The 17,686-nt window shown below is 49.5% G+C and overlaps 2 protein-coding genes across 2 annotated transcripts; one reads left to right on the top strand and one right to left on the bottom strand.

The window, feature by feature from the left end:
• Window positions 1-5,064: 5,064 nt before the first annotated feature.
• Window positions 5,065-11,236, bottom strand: gan (gigaxonin). Its single transcript, XM_068739352.1, has 12 exons — window positions 11,055-11,236; window positions 10,753-10,867; window positions 10,077-10,427; window positions 9,011-9,079; window positions 8,790-8,941; window positions 8,061-8,182; window positions 7,858-7,970; window positions 6,874-7,023; window positions 6,624-6,760; window positions 6,118-6,252; window positions 5,417-5,526; window positions 5,065-5,333 (listed from the first exon to the last, which is right to left on the bottom strand). Exons 1-12 carry the CDS (start codon window positions 11,234-11,236, stop codon window positions 5,161-5,163), a joined length of 1,809 nt encoding a protein of 602 aa, XP_068595453.1. The 3' UTR covers window positions 5,065-5,160.
• A 2,156-nt stretch (window positions 11,237-13,392) lies between these two features.
• On the top strand, window positions 13,393-15,233 carry acd (ACD shelterin complex subunit and telomerase recruitment factor). Its single transcript, XM_068739158.1, has one exon. The coding sequence runs from the start codon at window positions 13,659-13,661 to the stop codon at window positions 15,231-15,233; it is 1,575 nt and encodes a 524-aa protein (XP_068595259.1). The 5' UTR covers window positions 13,393-13,658.
• The last annotated feature ends 2,453 nt before the right edge of the window (window positions 15,234-17,686 follow it).

Here is a 17,686-nt window from a genome sequence, read left to right as displayed (position 1 = left end):
AGGATACAAGAGTTGCTTTTTTTGGGGGGGGGGGGGCGTGACAGAACATAACTGAGAAGCACTGGGCTAATGGACCCATGCGTGCTCAAGATGGAATCTTCCAGTAAACGTCCATCCTGACTTGTGACTGGCAACGCTTTCAGCTTGAACACACTCTGCTGTCGAACTAGAGCGGCGGGGCCGTCCCTCCAGAGGCCCCCCCGTCAAATGTGTGCTGACACGACTTCCTGCTTTGCTTGGACTTGGTTTCACTTCTCCCCTCCATATGCAAACAATCACCGAGACGCAAACGCCACAAGTTAAGCAGCCGGTCACACAGTAGCCACCGTGCTAGGACAGACAGGACGTCACCGACAGTCACGCATGAAGGTTCAGCCAAACCGAGCAGCGCACCATCCGGGGGTCCGGAGACGGGGGGGCGGGGGTGAACGCTAAAGGATTCGAGTTCAATGGTGTTGCCTCTAGACTGCCTTTCAGATGTGGCTGACGTCCGAAGCACACCAGGGATCATTTCATCTGTAAGATGCAGGTGGAAAAACATCCACCTTCACGACAGCTCCCAGAGGAGCGAGCCGGGGGGGGGGGGGGCTTAGACACGCAGGCGAGCTCAGGTGCAACAGTTTGCTCAGAATATTGAAATGAAGAGGGAACAGAGGCTTCACAGCTTCTCATCTCAAGGGTAGCAACTCACAACAACAAGCAGCCCGGTGCCGTGCCCTCCATTTCCACAGCCCCCCCCTCCGGCGTTCAGCAGGCCGCCAGCAAACGGACGGCTGTTGTGACAACAAAGTGGAAAGACTAAATGCAGCAATTGTCAGGAGGCCCAGCCAGACGGAAAACTCCGTGCTCTGAACCCCCATTAGATTAGATTGATTAGAGCCGATCGGTACAGAGCTTCTCATTGACAATGAATACACATATCGGTTGCTAATCACACCGACTGTTCACATTTGTTCCGCTGCGTTTGTGTCGCTCTTTACTGCGCCTCATTCACCAACATTAAACAAAGGTTTATTTAAATTAAGTGCATTCTTATTTAAATAAATGCAAATGTAGGATAAACTATAAACTATGAAAGTCCCTGTGGAAGCTTAAAAACGTCGGGATCCTCAAAATATAATGCAGTACCTTTAACAGATTAAAGTAAGCAAGAACGTACTTATTTTGATGATAATAATCTGATGATAATCTCAAAAGTGGAAACGCCTCAGAGGCAGATTTAGACCGGGGTGAGCTAATCACGACACAAAAGTCATGTCGACTCTGAAAATGTTCTGTAGTGTTCCATGAAGAACCTTCATCCGTCTCTACACACAGTCAGCTGTTGATTAAAACAACCCCCCCCCTTGTTATGCGATGTAATCTCACTCATCTGGATAAGAGATACATTATGATGGGAAAAACTGGGGGAGCAAACGAATAAACCAAATAAATAAATCTCCTTCAGTCAATGTCAGCAAACTCAGCAATAGTTCTACGTGATGCATTGTTTTATTGTCCATGCTTAATTCTTCCACCAAGTTTATTGGAAATCCATCTAGTGTCAAACTCAAGGCCCGGGGGCCAGATGTGGCCCGCCACGCCATTTCTTGTGGCCCTCGAGCGCTGTGTGCTGCCCTTTGTTTCGGTAAAAGGCTGCGTCTGTCACACGTGTTCTGAGCAGCTCGCTTTTTGGTTGTTCTGCAGCTCTGCTCCTCTCAACTGTGACAAAAGAGTTTTGAACAACAATAATGGCATAACTTGTGTTGGATGATATTTTTATTTATTTATTATTTAGCATTATTTATTTGAATAAGTTTGATTATTGATCGATGGAGTAATGTGGTTTTCTTAACCTGATAAATTGAAAGGATTAATGTTATAACTGGAAATCAACTCAGAGAGCACAGACCTCCCCCAAGCAGCTCGTTCCCCTCCTAACTGGATCTACACCGTCCACACAGTGATCTGGATCAGCACCAGAAGGTTCTAGATTGTTCTTGGTATCTTTATACACCAACATGAAAAGTCAAAGTGAATCAGAGTTGATGTGTATTTTTTAATCCACAAATGGTTTTAATGTTAAAATAAAATATTTGTTCCTGACTCCATTCTAGATCTGATCCAGATTAAATTTGGTGGTAAGATAGAGACCCCCACCCTAAACGACTATATCAAATTCCATAAACATTGCTCAGTAATAAACCCAGATATTGAGGAACAAATCTTGAAGTTCCATTAACTGCAATGTTAACGAATAATCCAGAATCTAGGATCTCTTCTGGGTCGCCACCAAACTCTAATCGTCTGTTCCTGGTAACATTCCCTGAAAACAACATCCTGATCCGTAACGGGAACCTTTCGAGTTATCTTGCTAGCAGTGAGAGTTATCTTACCTCGGCGGAGGTTATTACAGCAATAAGCGATCCATATATTTTGTCTTATGCAATTGGCTGTGTAATGTTTGTAACTTAAGGAGTATACATGTAGTTACATTTACACTGTTACAGTTACAGCTGGCCCTTGGAGGGCCACCATGATGCCGATGTGGCCCTTGGACAAAATGGGTTCTGGAGATTTTTCAGACTCCTGTCGACGAGCTGAGAGGTTTATGATGGATACTTCCAGTCTTCAGAGGAGACAGGACATGCGACCAAAAACATCCGACGCTACGCAGACTGCTGGAGCCCAAGCTAAAGCGAAGTGTGCAGACAACGGCCTCCTATCACTCAGATTAAGCCCCGCCTTAACATCTGGTGTTTGGATGCAGACAAAACAAACAGCATATCCCTTTGAGTACTTTGGGTTTTTATTTCCTTTGATGCAGCTGTGATACGTGTGTCCAACACATAAAAAAGGTCTGCATGCATCAGCGATCAAAGTACGCTTCGGTTTTCGGTTTCACCCCCCCTTCACATCGAGCGTTTGTTCAGGTCAGGCAGCTAATATATTTGCTTGTGGTGCGTTCAAGTTCATCACCACGTATACGGTCATGAGGCGCTGGCGTGTGGGCCCAGCTTTGTTTAGGACACAGAGCAGCGCCTAGCCGTCCCCTATTTACTGCAGGAAGAGGGACGGTCGATCCCCGAGCTGCGCCGAAGGGCACGTCCAAACCGGACAGGTGAGCAGGACCGATCATTAGCTGATCCGGAATCATCATCAAATATTACTGATACCAAAAATACTTTTATAGTTAAGAGCATGAGTTGTTGCTCAATGTCGGTGCTAGTCTTCCAGGACCCTCAATGTCGGTGCTAGTCTTCCAGGACCCTCAATGTCGGTGCTAGTCTTCCAGGACCCTCAATGTCGGTGCTAGTCTTCCAGGACCCTCAATGTCGGAGCTAGTCTTCCAGGACCCTCAATGTCGGAGCTAGTCTTCCAGGACCCTCAATGTCGGAGCTAGTCTTCCAGGACCCTCAATGTCGGAGCTAGTCTTCCAGGACCCGGGCATTATTTATGAGCATTAGTGTGAAACTACTGCAGGAAATAAAGACCAGTCAATAAAACATCTTCACGCTGTTGCTGAAGTGACGCTAAAGACGAGCGGGTCAGCTGGCTTATTGGCGACTTCACGTTCACGTGATAGCATATGCTATTTTCTCTACTGTAATGGAGCTCGCCATTGTAAACCCCTCACTTTGCATTCATTAATAGCATTTTCCCACGTGACCTGAAGGCTGCAGCGCCTGGAAGCCTCGCTCCACGACAGAGCAGCTCTGCACGGGCCCTGGATCAAGTTGGATCGTCCGTGCATGTGTCGAGTGCATTCTGAAGATCAAAACAAAATTTATGGATCAGCATTAGCGGTCTGAGTCGCCGTGTGGGGGATCAATAATGGTATTGGGTGGATCTTGTTTTTCCTAAAAATAATATTGATAATGGAGAATATATCAATACTATGAAGAAAAGCATTCTTCCTTTCGTTTGGGACAATTGTAATGATGATCACGTACGACCAGAAAGTTAATGTTCAATGGACTTTGTTTCTGTGACGAAACCGGAAAGGGTTATTTGATTATTATTTATTTTATTAATAGTGTTATTTATTTTATTAATAGTGTTATTTATTTTATTAATAGTGTTATTGATATTATTAATAGTGTTATTTATTTTATTGATAGTGTTATTGATATTATTAATAGTGTTATTATTTATTTTATTAATAGTGTTATTTATATTATTAATAGTGTTATTATTTATTTTAGTAAGTTATTTATATTAATAATGTTATAATTCTTTTCCTGAGTTTTTCTGTGAAGAAAGGGTTATTTGGTTATTATTTATTTTATTAATATTGTTATTATTGATATTATCAATAGTGTTATTATTTATATTATTAATAATGTTATTTATTTTATTAATAGTTTTATTATTGATATTATTAATAGTGTTGTTATTTATATTATTAATAGTGTTATTTATTTTATTAATAGTGTTATTATTGATATTATTAATAGTGTTATTATTGATATTATTAATAGTGTTATTATTTATTTTATTAATAGTGTTATTATTTATATTATTAATAGTGTTATTTATTTTATTAATAGTGTTATTTATTTTATTGATAGTGTTATTATTTATTTTATTAATAGTGTTATTATTTATATTATTAATAGTGTTATTTATTTTATTAATAGTGTTATTTATTTTATTGATAGTGTTATTATTTATTTTATTAATAGTGTTATTATTTATTTTATTAATAGTGTTATTATTTATTTTATTAATATTGTTATTATTTATTTTATTAATAGTGTTATTATTTATATTATTAATAGTGTTATTTATTTCCTGACTTTTTCCTCTTGTTATTTGGTTATTTGATGGCTGTCTGGAAAACAATAAATGTTTAGGCCCCCCTGCCATCGTCACACTGTTCCTGTACAAACTGACCCCGCCCCCGCATCAGAGAAGGGAGGAGTTTGGGGACCCCCCATTAGAGAAGGGAGGAGTTATGTGGCCCTCACAGGACAAAGTTTGGGGACCCCTGCTTTAAATCCTTGATCGAGCAACAGATCACAGATATCATGAAAGAACGAATCCATGTTAAAAAGAAAAGCAATATTTAGAACTCAAGATGGACTGAGAATCCACGTCAAAAAGCCTTTTCCCCCGTCGCGTCCTGAAAGAGGGGAGTCCCGGCCCTGGACCTTGAGGGACGACGCTGCAGCCTGAGAGTCAGACGCGGATCCGGAACATGCCCTGGCTCAGCTGCAGGCGGAACAGCCGGCAGTTGGCGATGCGCAGGGCGGCGCAGGCGGTTTTGGACAGGTCGGTGGCTAGCATGTGCTTCGTACGATGCCACGTCCCGTTGCTGCGGCGGAACTCCCGGATGTAGTCGAAGCTCGTTCCTGGAGAGGGAACGACAGACGTCACAAACATCGGACACCGGAAGCCCGTCAGAGCTGCTGGGGGGCGGAGCTCTTCTACCCACCTGTGTCCAGGTCGCCCACCACGTAGACGCTCGCTCCAATGGGGACAGCGCCGTAGACGAAGGACGAGCTGGTGTGGACGCAAAGACTCTGGTCGTCCAGGAACATCCACCTGCACCAGGAAGACACGGTGTAAACATCACCATGTGTGTCCCTCACTACGTCCACGTGTCTTCTCCTGGGTCGTCCTCTAGTCCTGTCCTTTGCATCGTCCTCCCCAACACCAGCCACTCTCATGTCCTCCCTCACTACGTCCATGTCTCTTCTCCTGGGTCGTCCTCTAGTCCTGTCCTTTGCATCGTCCTCCCCATCACCAGCCACTCTCATGTCCTCCCTCACTACGTCCATGTCTCTTCTCCTGGGTCGTCCTCTAGTCCTGTCCTTTGCATCGTCCTCCCCAACACCAGCCACTCTCATGTCCTCCCTCACTACGTCCATGTCTCTTCTCCTGGGTCGTCCTCTAGCCCTGTCCTTTGCATCGTCCTCCCCAACACCAGCCACTCTCATGTCCTCCCTCACTACGTCCATGTCTCTTCTCCTGGGTCGTCCTCTAGCCCCGTCCTTTGCATCGTCCTCCGTCGATCACCTCTATTGATTGCTGCTTGTTCTGATCTTTGGCTTTGGAGGTTAAGAACGATCTTTAAAGCTCCACATTAGACGAGCGTTGGAACAAGAACTTCTGGAGCGCTGGCGTTCGACTGACCTCCGAATCTCGTCGTGGTAAAACTCAGACTTGCAGGTCATCATCTGTCGCTGCTCTGGGTTGTCATTCTCTTGGCTTCTAACGCCTCCGAACACGTAGAGTTCCTGTCCGACGCCACACGCCACCGAACCGAACCTGAGCAGGACCATAAGAGACCAACATGTTAGCGCTGCCTGCAAAACGCCCCGTTTGGGTCCAGCCGGGGGACGCGAGGACGACGAGACATCCAGGACCATAAGAGACCAACATGTTAGCGCTGCCTGCAAAACGCCCCGTTTGGGTCCAGCCGGGGGACGCGAGGACGACGAGACATCCAGGACCATAAGAGACCAACATGTTAGCGCTGCCTGCAAAACGCCCCGTTTGGGTCCAGCCGGGGGACGCGAGGACGACGAGACATCCAGATGGATTTCATACCGCTAAAGACGACTCAAAGGGCGTCGCTGCAAGGCTGGATTTGAACTCGCGGTGCCTCCGTGATGCAAACGGACCAGAGACAGTCTCACCTCCTCTCTTTCAGAGGACAGAGGCCCGTCCATTGCTGGGTCTTGATGTCGAAGCACTCGACCGAGTCAAACAGTTTTCCGTAGGAGCCCCCCCCCATCGCATAGATCCTCTTGTTCATGGCGGCGTAGCAGCCGACCTGAAGGCGAAGACAGAAGATGTGTCCCCTCACAATGTCCCAGTGTCAGCGAGGTCTCCCCTCTCGCTGAGATCATGACGGTCAGAACTGAACCGGGCCGGGGATGCCGTTACCTTGCGGATCATGGTCATGCTGGTCTGAGTTCTCCAGGTGCTGACGTGCGGGTCAAACACCTCAACGGTGACCAGCTCCGCGTCCTCGTTTTCTCCTCCAAGAACGTAGATGAGACCGTCCACCTCCACCACGCCGAAGTTCTCCCGGGTCTGAGCACAGCAGCACAAAGATCAAACACACGTTCATGGTGCCGATAGCAGAAGCTAATTAGCAGCATTAACATTATGATCAACATTATTCTAATTTCAGAGACGCTCTGCGTCCAAGCTTTGAGCTGAAGCGTGAATCAGTCCTGCAGGACTGCAAGTAGAACCGGATCCTTCCTCGACTGGAAATGAAGCAGGAACTACAAAGACAATCAGAAACTGCAGACTCCGCCTCCAATAGACTATTGGATCTTGTGAGACAGTAAACAGGGCTTCCGGATCAGAGGGGCCAAACCTGCTCTAGCTTGCTGCTCCGGAACGTACTACAAGACTCCTTCTGGACTCTTTTTCCCATCATGCCATTCGTGTCCCTCCCTCTTAAAGTGGCAGTTTACAGCACAGGCACGATTCCAGATGTAAAAATAATTCTAGAATCTGGATCCAGATCCGGATCAACGCCATTCTCGGGGAGGACCGAGCCACGGACAGAACCTTGCTTGTGTAAAGGTTTCAAGTCGAGTGGGTTACTAGTTTTTGCGTTATGCGCTCGGACAGACAAACAGACAAACAAACAGACAGACAGACAGACAGACAGACAAACAAACAAACAAACGGACCCAATTGCAGTACCCCCGCCTCCCCTTCGGCGAGGGAAACCAGCATCTTTACTGGGAGTGTAACTAACGTCAGAACGGACGGCACAAACAGATGGCTACGTTGCTTCCTAATATGGACGTCTCCTCCTTGTCAAGTGCCTCCACCAAGTTTCATGAAAAGCTCTCATGTAATTCATGCAGGTGTTCAGAGGATCACGGCCAAAGGGCGTTTAACGCCGACCTGCAGCATGGGGGGCAGGAGGCACCAAGCGTTGGAGTCCGGGTCGTATTTCTCCACGCTGTCCACGACTGCTCGGTGTTCGTCTCGCCCACCCATCACAAACAGGAAGCCCTCTGACAGACAGAAGACGGGGGGGGGGGGGGCATTAATGGACCTGCCGGCTGCCCTGGTGGACTGAAGACCGTCACTGGAGGAACACCCACCGGTGGCGACCAGCCCGTGGCCGTGGCGCGCTACGTTCATGGGCTGCAGCTCGATCCAGGCCTGTCTGTGCGCGTCATAGAGGGGACACATGCAGCGCATCGCAGCGGACGGCGTCCTGCTTCTGGACAAAAGCCAAAGCAGCAGAGCAGACAGGAAGTCAGCGGACGCCGCTGAGGAAGGCTTAGCCCACGTTGCACGCCGCCAGCTCATTCATCACCGTGACCTTTGACCGACGCCTGCAGACCAGCGTCTTTAACACACTATTACATACACATGTCCTCAGTGAACCGCCGGCTGTCCAGGCTTCATCGATACCTGGCGGACATTCTGGGGGGACCTGGTCTCATTCGGAGAGACGGTGTCCATCCCATGTTTTTGTTCAAACCTTCCATTCCTGTCTAGGATTCTAGAGAAAGCAGTTTCCAGTCAGCTCCAATCAGTTATTTGAGGTTTTCCAGTCGTGTTTCAGAGCTCAGCATTAGTTAAAGTCACCAATGACCTTTAATAGCGTCTGATCAGGTTCTGTCCAAGGTTTCTGCCTGTTAAAGGGAAGTTTTCCTTGCTCAAGTTGGGTTCTGTCTCTCCCCGCTACTCCTGTAAAGCCCTGAGATGACTTCCTGTTGTGATCTGGCGCTACATAAATAAAACTGAATCATTATATAATGTCACTAATAAATAATGACATCGACTCCTGAGAGGAACTGCTAACCATAAGGCTGGTGACTCACTTGCGATCCTCTCCTCCAGCCACAACGATGCACTCCGAGTAGCCTCTGGGCTTGAAGGAGGCCAGCAGCGCCTCGCCGTGCAGCTGACCCGCCTGCAGCAGCGGCTGACAGAACTCTCTGATCAGCTCCCTCATCAGCGGCTCGCCCATTGCCTGATGGGAGAGCACGCCGTTGCATTTTGATCACACGATGAAGCAGCTGTCGTGGAGCGGCTTCCCTACCTGCTCCCTCAGGTACCCTTCGTCCAGACCCTGCAGCCAGACGGCAGACATCACCTCCTTCATGTGAACCTGCAAAGAGAGGAGGAATCAAACTCACTCCTGCCTGCGATACAGAAGCCTCAGAGCGTAGCAGCAAGGCAGCGATCACCCTGCGGAGGACAAACACCAATGGCCCCATCCTGCTGTGGGGGGGGGGGGGGGGGGTACTGCAAGGCACAGGGTTACCAGGCCATAGCTCAGCATCCTCCCGTCCCGACATAACGTTAGTGAAACTTGAAAATGAAGGCCGCTGTTTTGAGCCGTGCGCTCAGCGGAAGGCTCCCGTTTCACCAGGTAACCCAGGTTCCAGCCCTTACCTGTGCTCATCGCCCGAAAAACGAGAACGCGAGAGCACGAACACAAGAGGAAGAAACAGCATTAAAGCCACACAGGGTTCTGGACGGACCTTGATCAAATGTTCAGGAAGTGTTGGGAATGTTACCATAACAAATGATTCAATTGTGGTGCTGATCCAGAAGAGATCCTGGATTCTGGATCATGTAGGGGGGGGGGGGGGGGGGGGGGGCTCTATCTCACCACCGAATTCCATCTGGATCTGATCCAGAATGGAGTCAGGAAGAAATCTGTTAAAAATACACATCGAATCTCTGATTCACTTTAACTTTTCATGTTGGTGTATAAAGATCTGGTGCTGATCCAGATCACCGTGGGGACGGTGGAGATCCAGTTAGGAGGGGGACGAGCTGCTTGGGGGAGGTCTGTGCTCCGAGTGCTTTTCTCGTTTTATACTAATACTACTAATAATATACTAATACTTTATTAATCTGTCCCTTGGAGGGACAGCAGTTTGAGCTGCTGCTGGTGGCAGCGTGCGCATGCGCCCGGGCGCAACGACAGTGTACACATGCGCCTGAGCCGGGGATCGAACCGCCAACCTCTCGGTCGTAGGACGACCCTCTCAACCACTGTCGCCCCCTATATATTATTATTCTAATCAGCAGGTGACCAAAGAAGTGGGAAAACGTTTTTTTACATGTTTCGCCCTGACCGTGAACGCATCACCTACCCTGCGGTCGTCTGGGTCGTGCGCTAACCATTGCACCACTGCTTCAAGCACACGCTTTTCATTGCCCACATTCAGCTTCTCCATGGCCAGCACCTCACAGAGCCGCTTCACCGGCAGCTCACGGAATTCCTCTGTGACGGCCACATCGCCGAAGTGCGTCTGCAGGAACTCGGTGGCCACGTAGTAGACGTGGTTGAGGCAGTAGTGCAGAGAGAAGAGCCGGATGCCGAGGCAGTTCTCTGCAGTGATGCAGCTCTCCAGGAACTGGCAGCAAAGGGACTTGAGCTCGGTGAGGAGCAGGAGGTCAGAGGCCTGCACCATGTCCTGGATCGTTTCTTCACTCAAAGCAATCTGAAATGAACAGTATGAAAAGTTAGACACACAAATATGTTCAAAACTGCTATTAATATTTCCCTAGCGGTCCAATGACAAGTGGAGAACCGTAGAGGAAAGCTCGGACCTCATCCAGGGCTGTCCCGTCTGAACCAACAACATCTGCATCACTGCAGTAAATGACATGTTTAACTATCGAGGTTTTTCTTTCTTGGTCATGTGGAGCGGTCCGTTACACAGCACCAACGTTAACGTCTGGTTTGGATGCCCTCACGGACGCACGCAGGACCCTCCCGTGTGCTCGCTCAACACCCGAGCACGCCAACGCGGCCTCCACACTCACTTCACCACTGAAGATGTAGTCCAGAATCTGTTTCATGATGGGCATGGTGACCCCCTGCAGCTCAATTCTGTATGTAGAACCATCTTCTTTCGGAGGATTATAGTGTAGCTTGGTCCTGACAGAAATCATGACAGAATATGAGACGTGTGAAACTAAGAACCAGTCCTCGTTTTTAGATCGTCAGGCCTGGCTCGTTGCAAATGACAAAAGGCTTCGTCGCACCCATGCTAACACTGTAAGCGCCAGAGACCACAGTAAACGCGGTTCTGTGACTCTCCTGAACACCTGGGCGCTGTCCTGACCTGATATACGGGCTAGCAGCAGCCAGGATGTTCTTCTGGACTGGGAGCTCCTCTCCGTCAACCACCAGCAGCGCATCGTGGAAACTTTGCTCTTGCCAGAATGTGCGAAGGACCCTGAGGAGTCTCTGGGAATGTTGTGGGTCCGAAACCTTCGAACCGGGTTCACATTCAGAATGTGGCATATCTACGGACAAAACACAACACAGAAGGCATTTCTGTAGTAAATGACGTGTTTAAATATCAAGGTGAGCCAACGGGCGGCACACTTGCTTCTGTGCAACATGCTGTATACAGTACATTAAGAAATGGTTCGTAAGGGCTAGGCTACTAGCAAAACAGGGGCTAGGCTACTAGCAAAACAAGGACTAGGCTACAAACAAAACAAGGGCTAGACTACTAGCAAAACAAGGGCTAGACTACTAGCAAAACAATGGCTAGGATACTAGCAAAACAAGGGCTAGGCTACGAGCAAAACAAGGGCTAGGCTACAAACAAAACAAGGGCTAGACTACTAGCAAAACAAGGGCTAGACTACTAGCAAAACAATGGCTAGGCTACTAGCAAAACAAGGGCTAGGCTACGAGCAAAACAAGGGCTAGGCTACGAGCAAAACGGGCTAAGCTACGAGCAAAACATGGGCTAGGCTACGAGCAAAACAAGGGCTAGACTACTAGCAAAACAAGGGCTAGACTACTAGCAAAACAAGGGCTAGACTACTAGCAAAACAAGGGCTAGACTACTAGCAAAACAATGGCTAGGCTACTAGCAAAACAAGGGCTAGGCTACGAGCAAAACAAGGGCTAGGCTACGAGCAAAACGGGCTAAGCTACGAGCAAAACATGGGCTAGGCTACTAGCAAAACAAGGGCTAGACTACTAGCAAAACAAGGGCTAGGCTACTAGCAAAACAAGGACTAGGCTACGAACAAAACAAGGGCTAGGCTACGAGCAAAACGGGCTAAGCTACGAGCAAAACATGGGCTAGGCTACTAGCAAAACAAGGGCTAGACTACTAGCAAAACAAGGGCTAGGCTACGAGCAAAACAAGGGCTAGGCTACAAACAAAACAAGGGCTAGACTACTAGCAAAACAAGGGCTAGACTACTAGCAAAACAATGGCTAGGCTACTAGCAAAACAAGGGCTAGGCTACGAGCAAAACAAGGGCTAGGCTACGAGCAAAACGGGCTAAGCTACGAGCAAAACATGGGCTAGGCTACGAGCAAAACAAGGGCTAGACTACTAGCAAAACAAGGGCTAGACTACTAGCAAAACAAGGGCTAGACTACTAGCAAAACAATGGCTAGGCTACTAGCAAAACGGGCTAAGCTACGAGCAAAACATGGGCTAGGCTACTAGCAAAACAAGGGCTAGACTACTAGCAAAACAAGGACTAGGCTACGAACAAAACAAGGACTAGGCTACGAACAGAACAAGGGCTAGACTACTAGCAAAACAAGGGCTAGACCACTAGCAAAACAAGGACTAGGCTACGAGCAAAACAGGGGCTAGGCTACTAGCAAAACAAGGGCTAGGCTACTAGCAAAACAACCATCGACAAACAGCCGCTCCTGTGTGGCAGAAGACGTGACGTAACAACAAATGTTATTTACAATACAGCAAAGGAAGAGCTAGGTCGGCTAACGTGACTCTGATTGGGTTATCCAGTGGCTAAAGTTACAAACACATTAGCGTTGTCTTTTATTATTCAGACGTGTCACGCGTTTATTCTAACTATTCCGGTTTGTTGTCTTACCTTGGTGCTAAGGGAATACCTGCGTGCTACCTGACCAGCACAAGAACGCTTCAAGGCGTCATGAATTATGCTGCATTCAGGGTCAAGGAAAAATATTGTTAAAACAACAACCCCTATGCTAATACATTTTTGTATCGGACACATGTACAACAATTGAAAACAATTTGTGACCAAAGTTCTTATCAAAGCAAGACAACCAAATATTTCAAACACAAGCATTTTATTTTCGGAGTTATTGTCTGAACGGCGTTTCATAAGATCATGAACGCCTCATGAGCAAGGCGGGATGCGTGCAGATAGTCAAAGGTCCAACATTTACACAACAACCGATGTAACGTTTAAGGTGAACAACACACGAACACGATTTAAAGTTAACCAAAGAGAGGTGGGATTTTGGGGATTTTTATTTTGAAGAAACCATTTCGTCTCTGCACCAACGTTGTTTCCGGTCAGATGAACCCGAGGCGTCAAAGGTATCGCGATACTTGCGTGCAGGATTTCGTTAAAGCGGCAGTGACTGTTTTTAGCTGTGGTTTCGGCTAGCTAGCAGTGACTGTTTTTAGCTGTGGTTTCGGCTAGCTAGCAGTGACGAGCTCGTCCGAGCGCGTTGAAACAACAGAGTATTTGTGAGTAGCTTCCGTCTCGTCTCTAGCTTTCATGTCATGTTGTGATTAAGGAACTACAAAGTCCTACCGGGACATGGCTTTGGGGACAATGTCCCCAGCTCCCTACGTGCAGCAGCTTGCTCGGAGCGGCCCGTCCCGTGGATCGAGGCCGTCATTCGGAGCTACGGCAGCCAGGAGGACAGCAGCCCCAGACAGCTGTCCTCTTACGTCCTCGCTGTGGGTGAGATGTCCCCGTCCCAGGCTCGGAGCTGCGGCGCCCCCAGCAGCCTGGTCTTCCTGTCCGACGGGCTTGTCCAGATTCCTGCCGTCCTCACTGCAGCGGCTTGGGAGCATCTGACGAGCCACGAGGACATCGAGACACTCAACAGTCTCCTGGACACCGTCGTGCACGTTCGGGAGTACCAGCTGCAGTTCCACATGGTGCCCGAGCTGACCAGGTGCAGGTTCTTCTTAGCAGTGCACAAGGTCTCTGTGAGCGCAGCCTGTCCTCTGAGACACGACGTCCCCAGCTGCACCACGCTGTCCTCCGTCAGGCAGAAGGTCTGTGACACGTGGAAGGCCCTGAAGCTGCAGGGTCCTGAGACCAGCCAGGGAGGACTGGACCTGTCTGAGCTGCTGGGGGAGTGGCAGGACGACTGCATGCAGGACATCCTGGAGGACGTCCGGGACAGGATGATGGGCAGCAGTCGTCCTGTCCCCCCGCTGGCCCACCTGGACACACCCACCGTGACGAGCTGGGGCTGTGATAGGCTCAGAGACAAGGGAGCGGAGCGCTTTAGTGTCCCCATTAAGTGTCTTCTCATTCCAGAGGACGACGCTCAGCAGTGGACGGCGGAACCAGCCTGCGAGGACAGAGCGAGGGACTCACCAGTCGGGGGCTCGTCTTCGGGGGCTGTGCAGCCCTCTGGTGGCCACGTAGAGGACAGGACAGGAGTCCACGGCGATGAGGAGGACATGAACTTGGAGTTGCTTGACGGAGGCGTCAGGCCTTTGTCCAACCCGTGGGACATTTTCCCTCCACCAGGTTGCACCTCCTCGTCCTCTGATGCGTCCCCAGAAGCAGCGCCGCTGCAGAATCCCTCTGGGCTTGAACCTGCTCACAGCTTCCTGCCCCCGTACCAGAACCATCCGCAGGCCGGCTCCGCCTCGTCCTCGTCCTCGTCCTCGTCCTCGTCCTCGTCCTCGTCCTCGTCCTCGTCCTCGTCCTCGTCCTCGTCCTCGTCCTCTCCCGTAGATGAACCGTGCACCGACGTTCCGGATGGAAAGCATCCGACTCTGGACCAAGAAAAGAAGACGTCTGGAAAGGCAAAGAGGAAGAGATGCGATTCCTCGCCGGAAACCGTTCGGGAGGAGGAGGAGGAGGAGGGGGAGGAGGAGGAGGAGGAGGAGGAGGGGGAGGGGGAGGAGGAGGGGGAGGGGAGGAGGAGGCGGAGGAGGAGGAGGTCGGGGGGAGTCCTCCATCGTGGCTCTTTGACTCCCTCCCCAGAGAGCCCGGTCTCCAGCGCCCGGGCCACGCGGCCGGGGGGGGCCCGAGGCCTCCCGGGGGCCACGCGGCCGGGGGGGGCCCGAGGCCTCCCGCGGGCCACGCGGCCGGGGGGGGCCCGAGGCCTCCCGCGGTCCACGCGGCCGGGGGGGGCCCGAGGCCTCCCCGGGGTCCACGCGGCCGGGGGGGGCCCGAGGCCTCCCGCGGGCCACGCGGCCGGGGGGGCCCGAGGCCTCCCGCGGTCCACGGCGACGGCGCTCCGTTCTCGTATTCCTACCGGCGGTCCGGCCCGGCGCTGCAGAACTTCTGCCGTCTGAAGGTGTCCGACCCGCTGCTGCAGTGGGCGGTGACCTATCTCGTCTCCCCGCCGCGGAGCGGCCAATCAGACTGGAGCGTTTCTGTTCCTGATATCAGTGATTGATCTGTTTGCTTCAGAGATGATGATTGATTGATCTTTCTACTGCCAACATTTGATATTAAAGGTAAATCAGAAAATATTACCATATAATTCATTACATGTAAATTGGTACCTTGTATGAATCGTGTGGGCGGAGCCAAGTGATTTACAGCTGGCGAGATTTCGCGTTCAGGTTCCAGAGCGGTTGTGACGCCTCGTGGCCCTGAACGCACCGCCTCAAGGCATGCTGGGAAATCCGGCCACCTCGTTCTATGTCCTGGTTCCGTTGTCTCCGTTTTCAGTTTGTGTCTGGATCGGGTTTCAGTTTCACGACAGAACTCTCATTTTATGGACTTGAATCTTATGAATGAATGAACGAAGGTTTTATTCTGATTTAAATGTATTGATTTGTAGCTATTTAGTTCAGAGGGTCCGGCTGTAGTCCTGTGCGGTCTGGGGGGGCATCAGGGTCGACCCGGGTTCTGCTGGGTCCTTTAGCCGGACTCGGGGTGGACCTGCTCTACCTGTGAACCCGACTGGGCAGGTGTGGCCCCACGTGAAAACCGGCCCCTCTCTTTGACCTCCATTTCCCCTGCTGTTGCCGAGGCGACGTCACACGACCTGGACTAACCCTAACCCAGGACGTGTCCCAACGTGGACACACCGTGTGGACAGCAGTTCACGTTGTATAAAGATATTTTAACTTTAATTAATACATGAAATAATACAATACAAATACCTTATTATTGCGTAGCTTCATTGGGCTGCTTGTAATGATTCCCATGCTCCAGCAGGTGGCGGTATTGACCGGCACACGTTTGACGCTCCATCACGCCCAGAACGGAACGGTAACTCCGCACGGAGGGCAGGTTAGCTCCGCCCGCCCGCCGTGTTACGCTTCGTGCTCTGGCGCCCTCTGGCGCCCTGTCTTCTGCTGCGGCTCCCGGTTCGATGCTCATTGGTTCAGGTCGCCATCGACCACAGGTCTGAACAATTTTCGGATTAAAACAGGAAGTCAAAGGCACACCGTGCACATTAAAAACACTTCAAAATAAAAGCACACAATATTACCAACACATAAAAACATGCAAATAAAAGTGCCTGTACATTGTCCATCCTGTGACGTCTCTCCGGGTTCTCCCCATGTCTGCGTGGGTTCTATCCAGGTTCTCTCCGTGTCTGCGTGGGTTCTCTCCGGGTTCTCTCCGTGTCTGCGTGGGTTCTATCCGTGTCTGCGTGGGTTCTCTCCGGGTTCTCCCCGTGTCTGCGTGGGTTCTATCCAGGTTCTCTCCGTGTCTGCGTGGGTTCTCTCTGGGTTCTCCCCATGTCTGCGTGGGTTCTATCCAGGTTCTCTCTGGGTTCTCCCCGTGTCGTGCCGTTTGAGCACTCGTCACATCTTCCAAGGGATCCAGCTCAGCAGCTGCTCGCCTGGAGCATCATCAAATTAAAAATGATCCAGAAATAAAACAATGATAATAAACAGAAACTTTCATTTTGCCACTAAATTTTAATGAAATTATAAAGTACCTCAGTGATTTCAAGAGAGATGGAAGATACGACCGAGCTTTCTAGTCAAGCCAAGCATGATTATATTTGCCTATTAGGTGCCTTTGGTCACCTTAATAGTTTTAAAAGCTGGGAACTAAAATTCCCTAACACAACCCCCCCAACCCTAACCTCTAACCTCTAACCCATAACCCCCAACGCCCAACCCGAGACTGGACGCTGAAGCTGAAGAACATGACTGTCGTTAATAACGCAGGAAGAGCTTCCCCTCATGTTCTTCTGTTCGTTTTGGGCTTTTTTATTTCTGTCTTTGGAAAAAGGAGTCAAAAATAATGTCTTGAACTGTGTTATGCTGAAAAATAAAGTACAAATAAAAATACTGGGCAATATGGTATTGATTTGTTCAAGCTCAAGGAAACGGTGTGAGATGATTTCAGACCGATCGTGTGGACTTTTACAGCAGGTCCCCGTTGAAAGGCTCAGCTCCTTGTGCACACGTCAATACTTGCTTTAGTTGTATTTGATAATGAATCGTGTTCTGCTGAGAGAGAAACAGAAAAAGAGCAACTTGTGCGTTTATCCAAGGAAAGCTGCAAACCGCTAACGTAAGCAACGGCCAGCTGTGTGCACTTGTGAAGTTGTTACAATCCTGCTTTGACCTATAAACAGGAAAATAGAGAATATAAAGCATCATGCTCACATCTACAAATAATACACTGTCCAAGCTGGCCTTGTAAGGCAATACAGTACAGCTTCAGCATGCTTCATCTAGCACAGCTTCAGCTTCAGCATGCTTCATCTAGCACAGCTTCAGCTTCAGCATGCTTCATCTAGCCCAGCTTCAGCTTCAGCATGCTTCATCTAGCC

This window comes from Brachionichthys hirsutus, chromosome 5, assembly GCF_040956055.1.
Source record: "Brachionichthys hirsutus isolate HB-005 chromosome 5, CSIRO-AGI_Bhir_v1, whole genome shotgun sequence".
In the NCBI taxonomy this organism is placed as follows: domain Eukaryota; kingdom Metazoa; phylum Chordata; class Actinopteri; order Lophiiformes; family Brachionichthyidae; genus Brachionichthys; species Brachionichthys hirsutus.
Note: the sequence above shows the minus strand (reverse complement) of the source record. Positions and strands in the feature narration are given on the sequence as shown.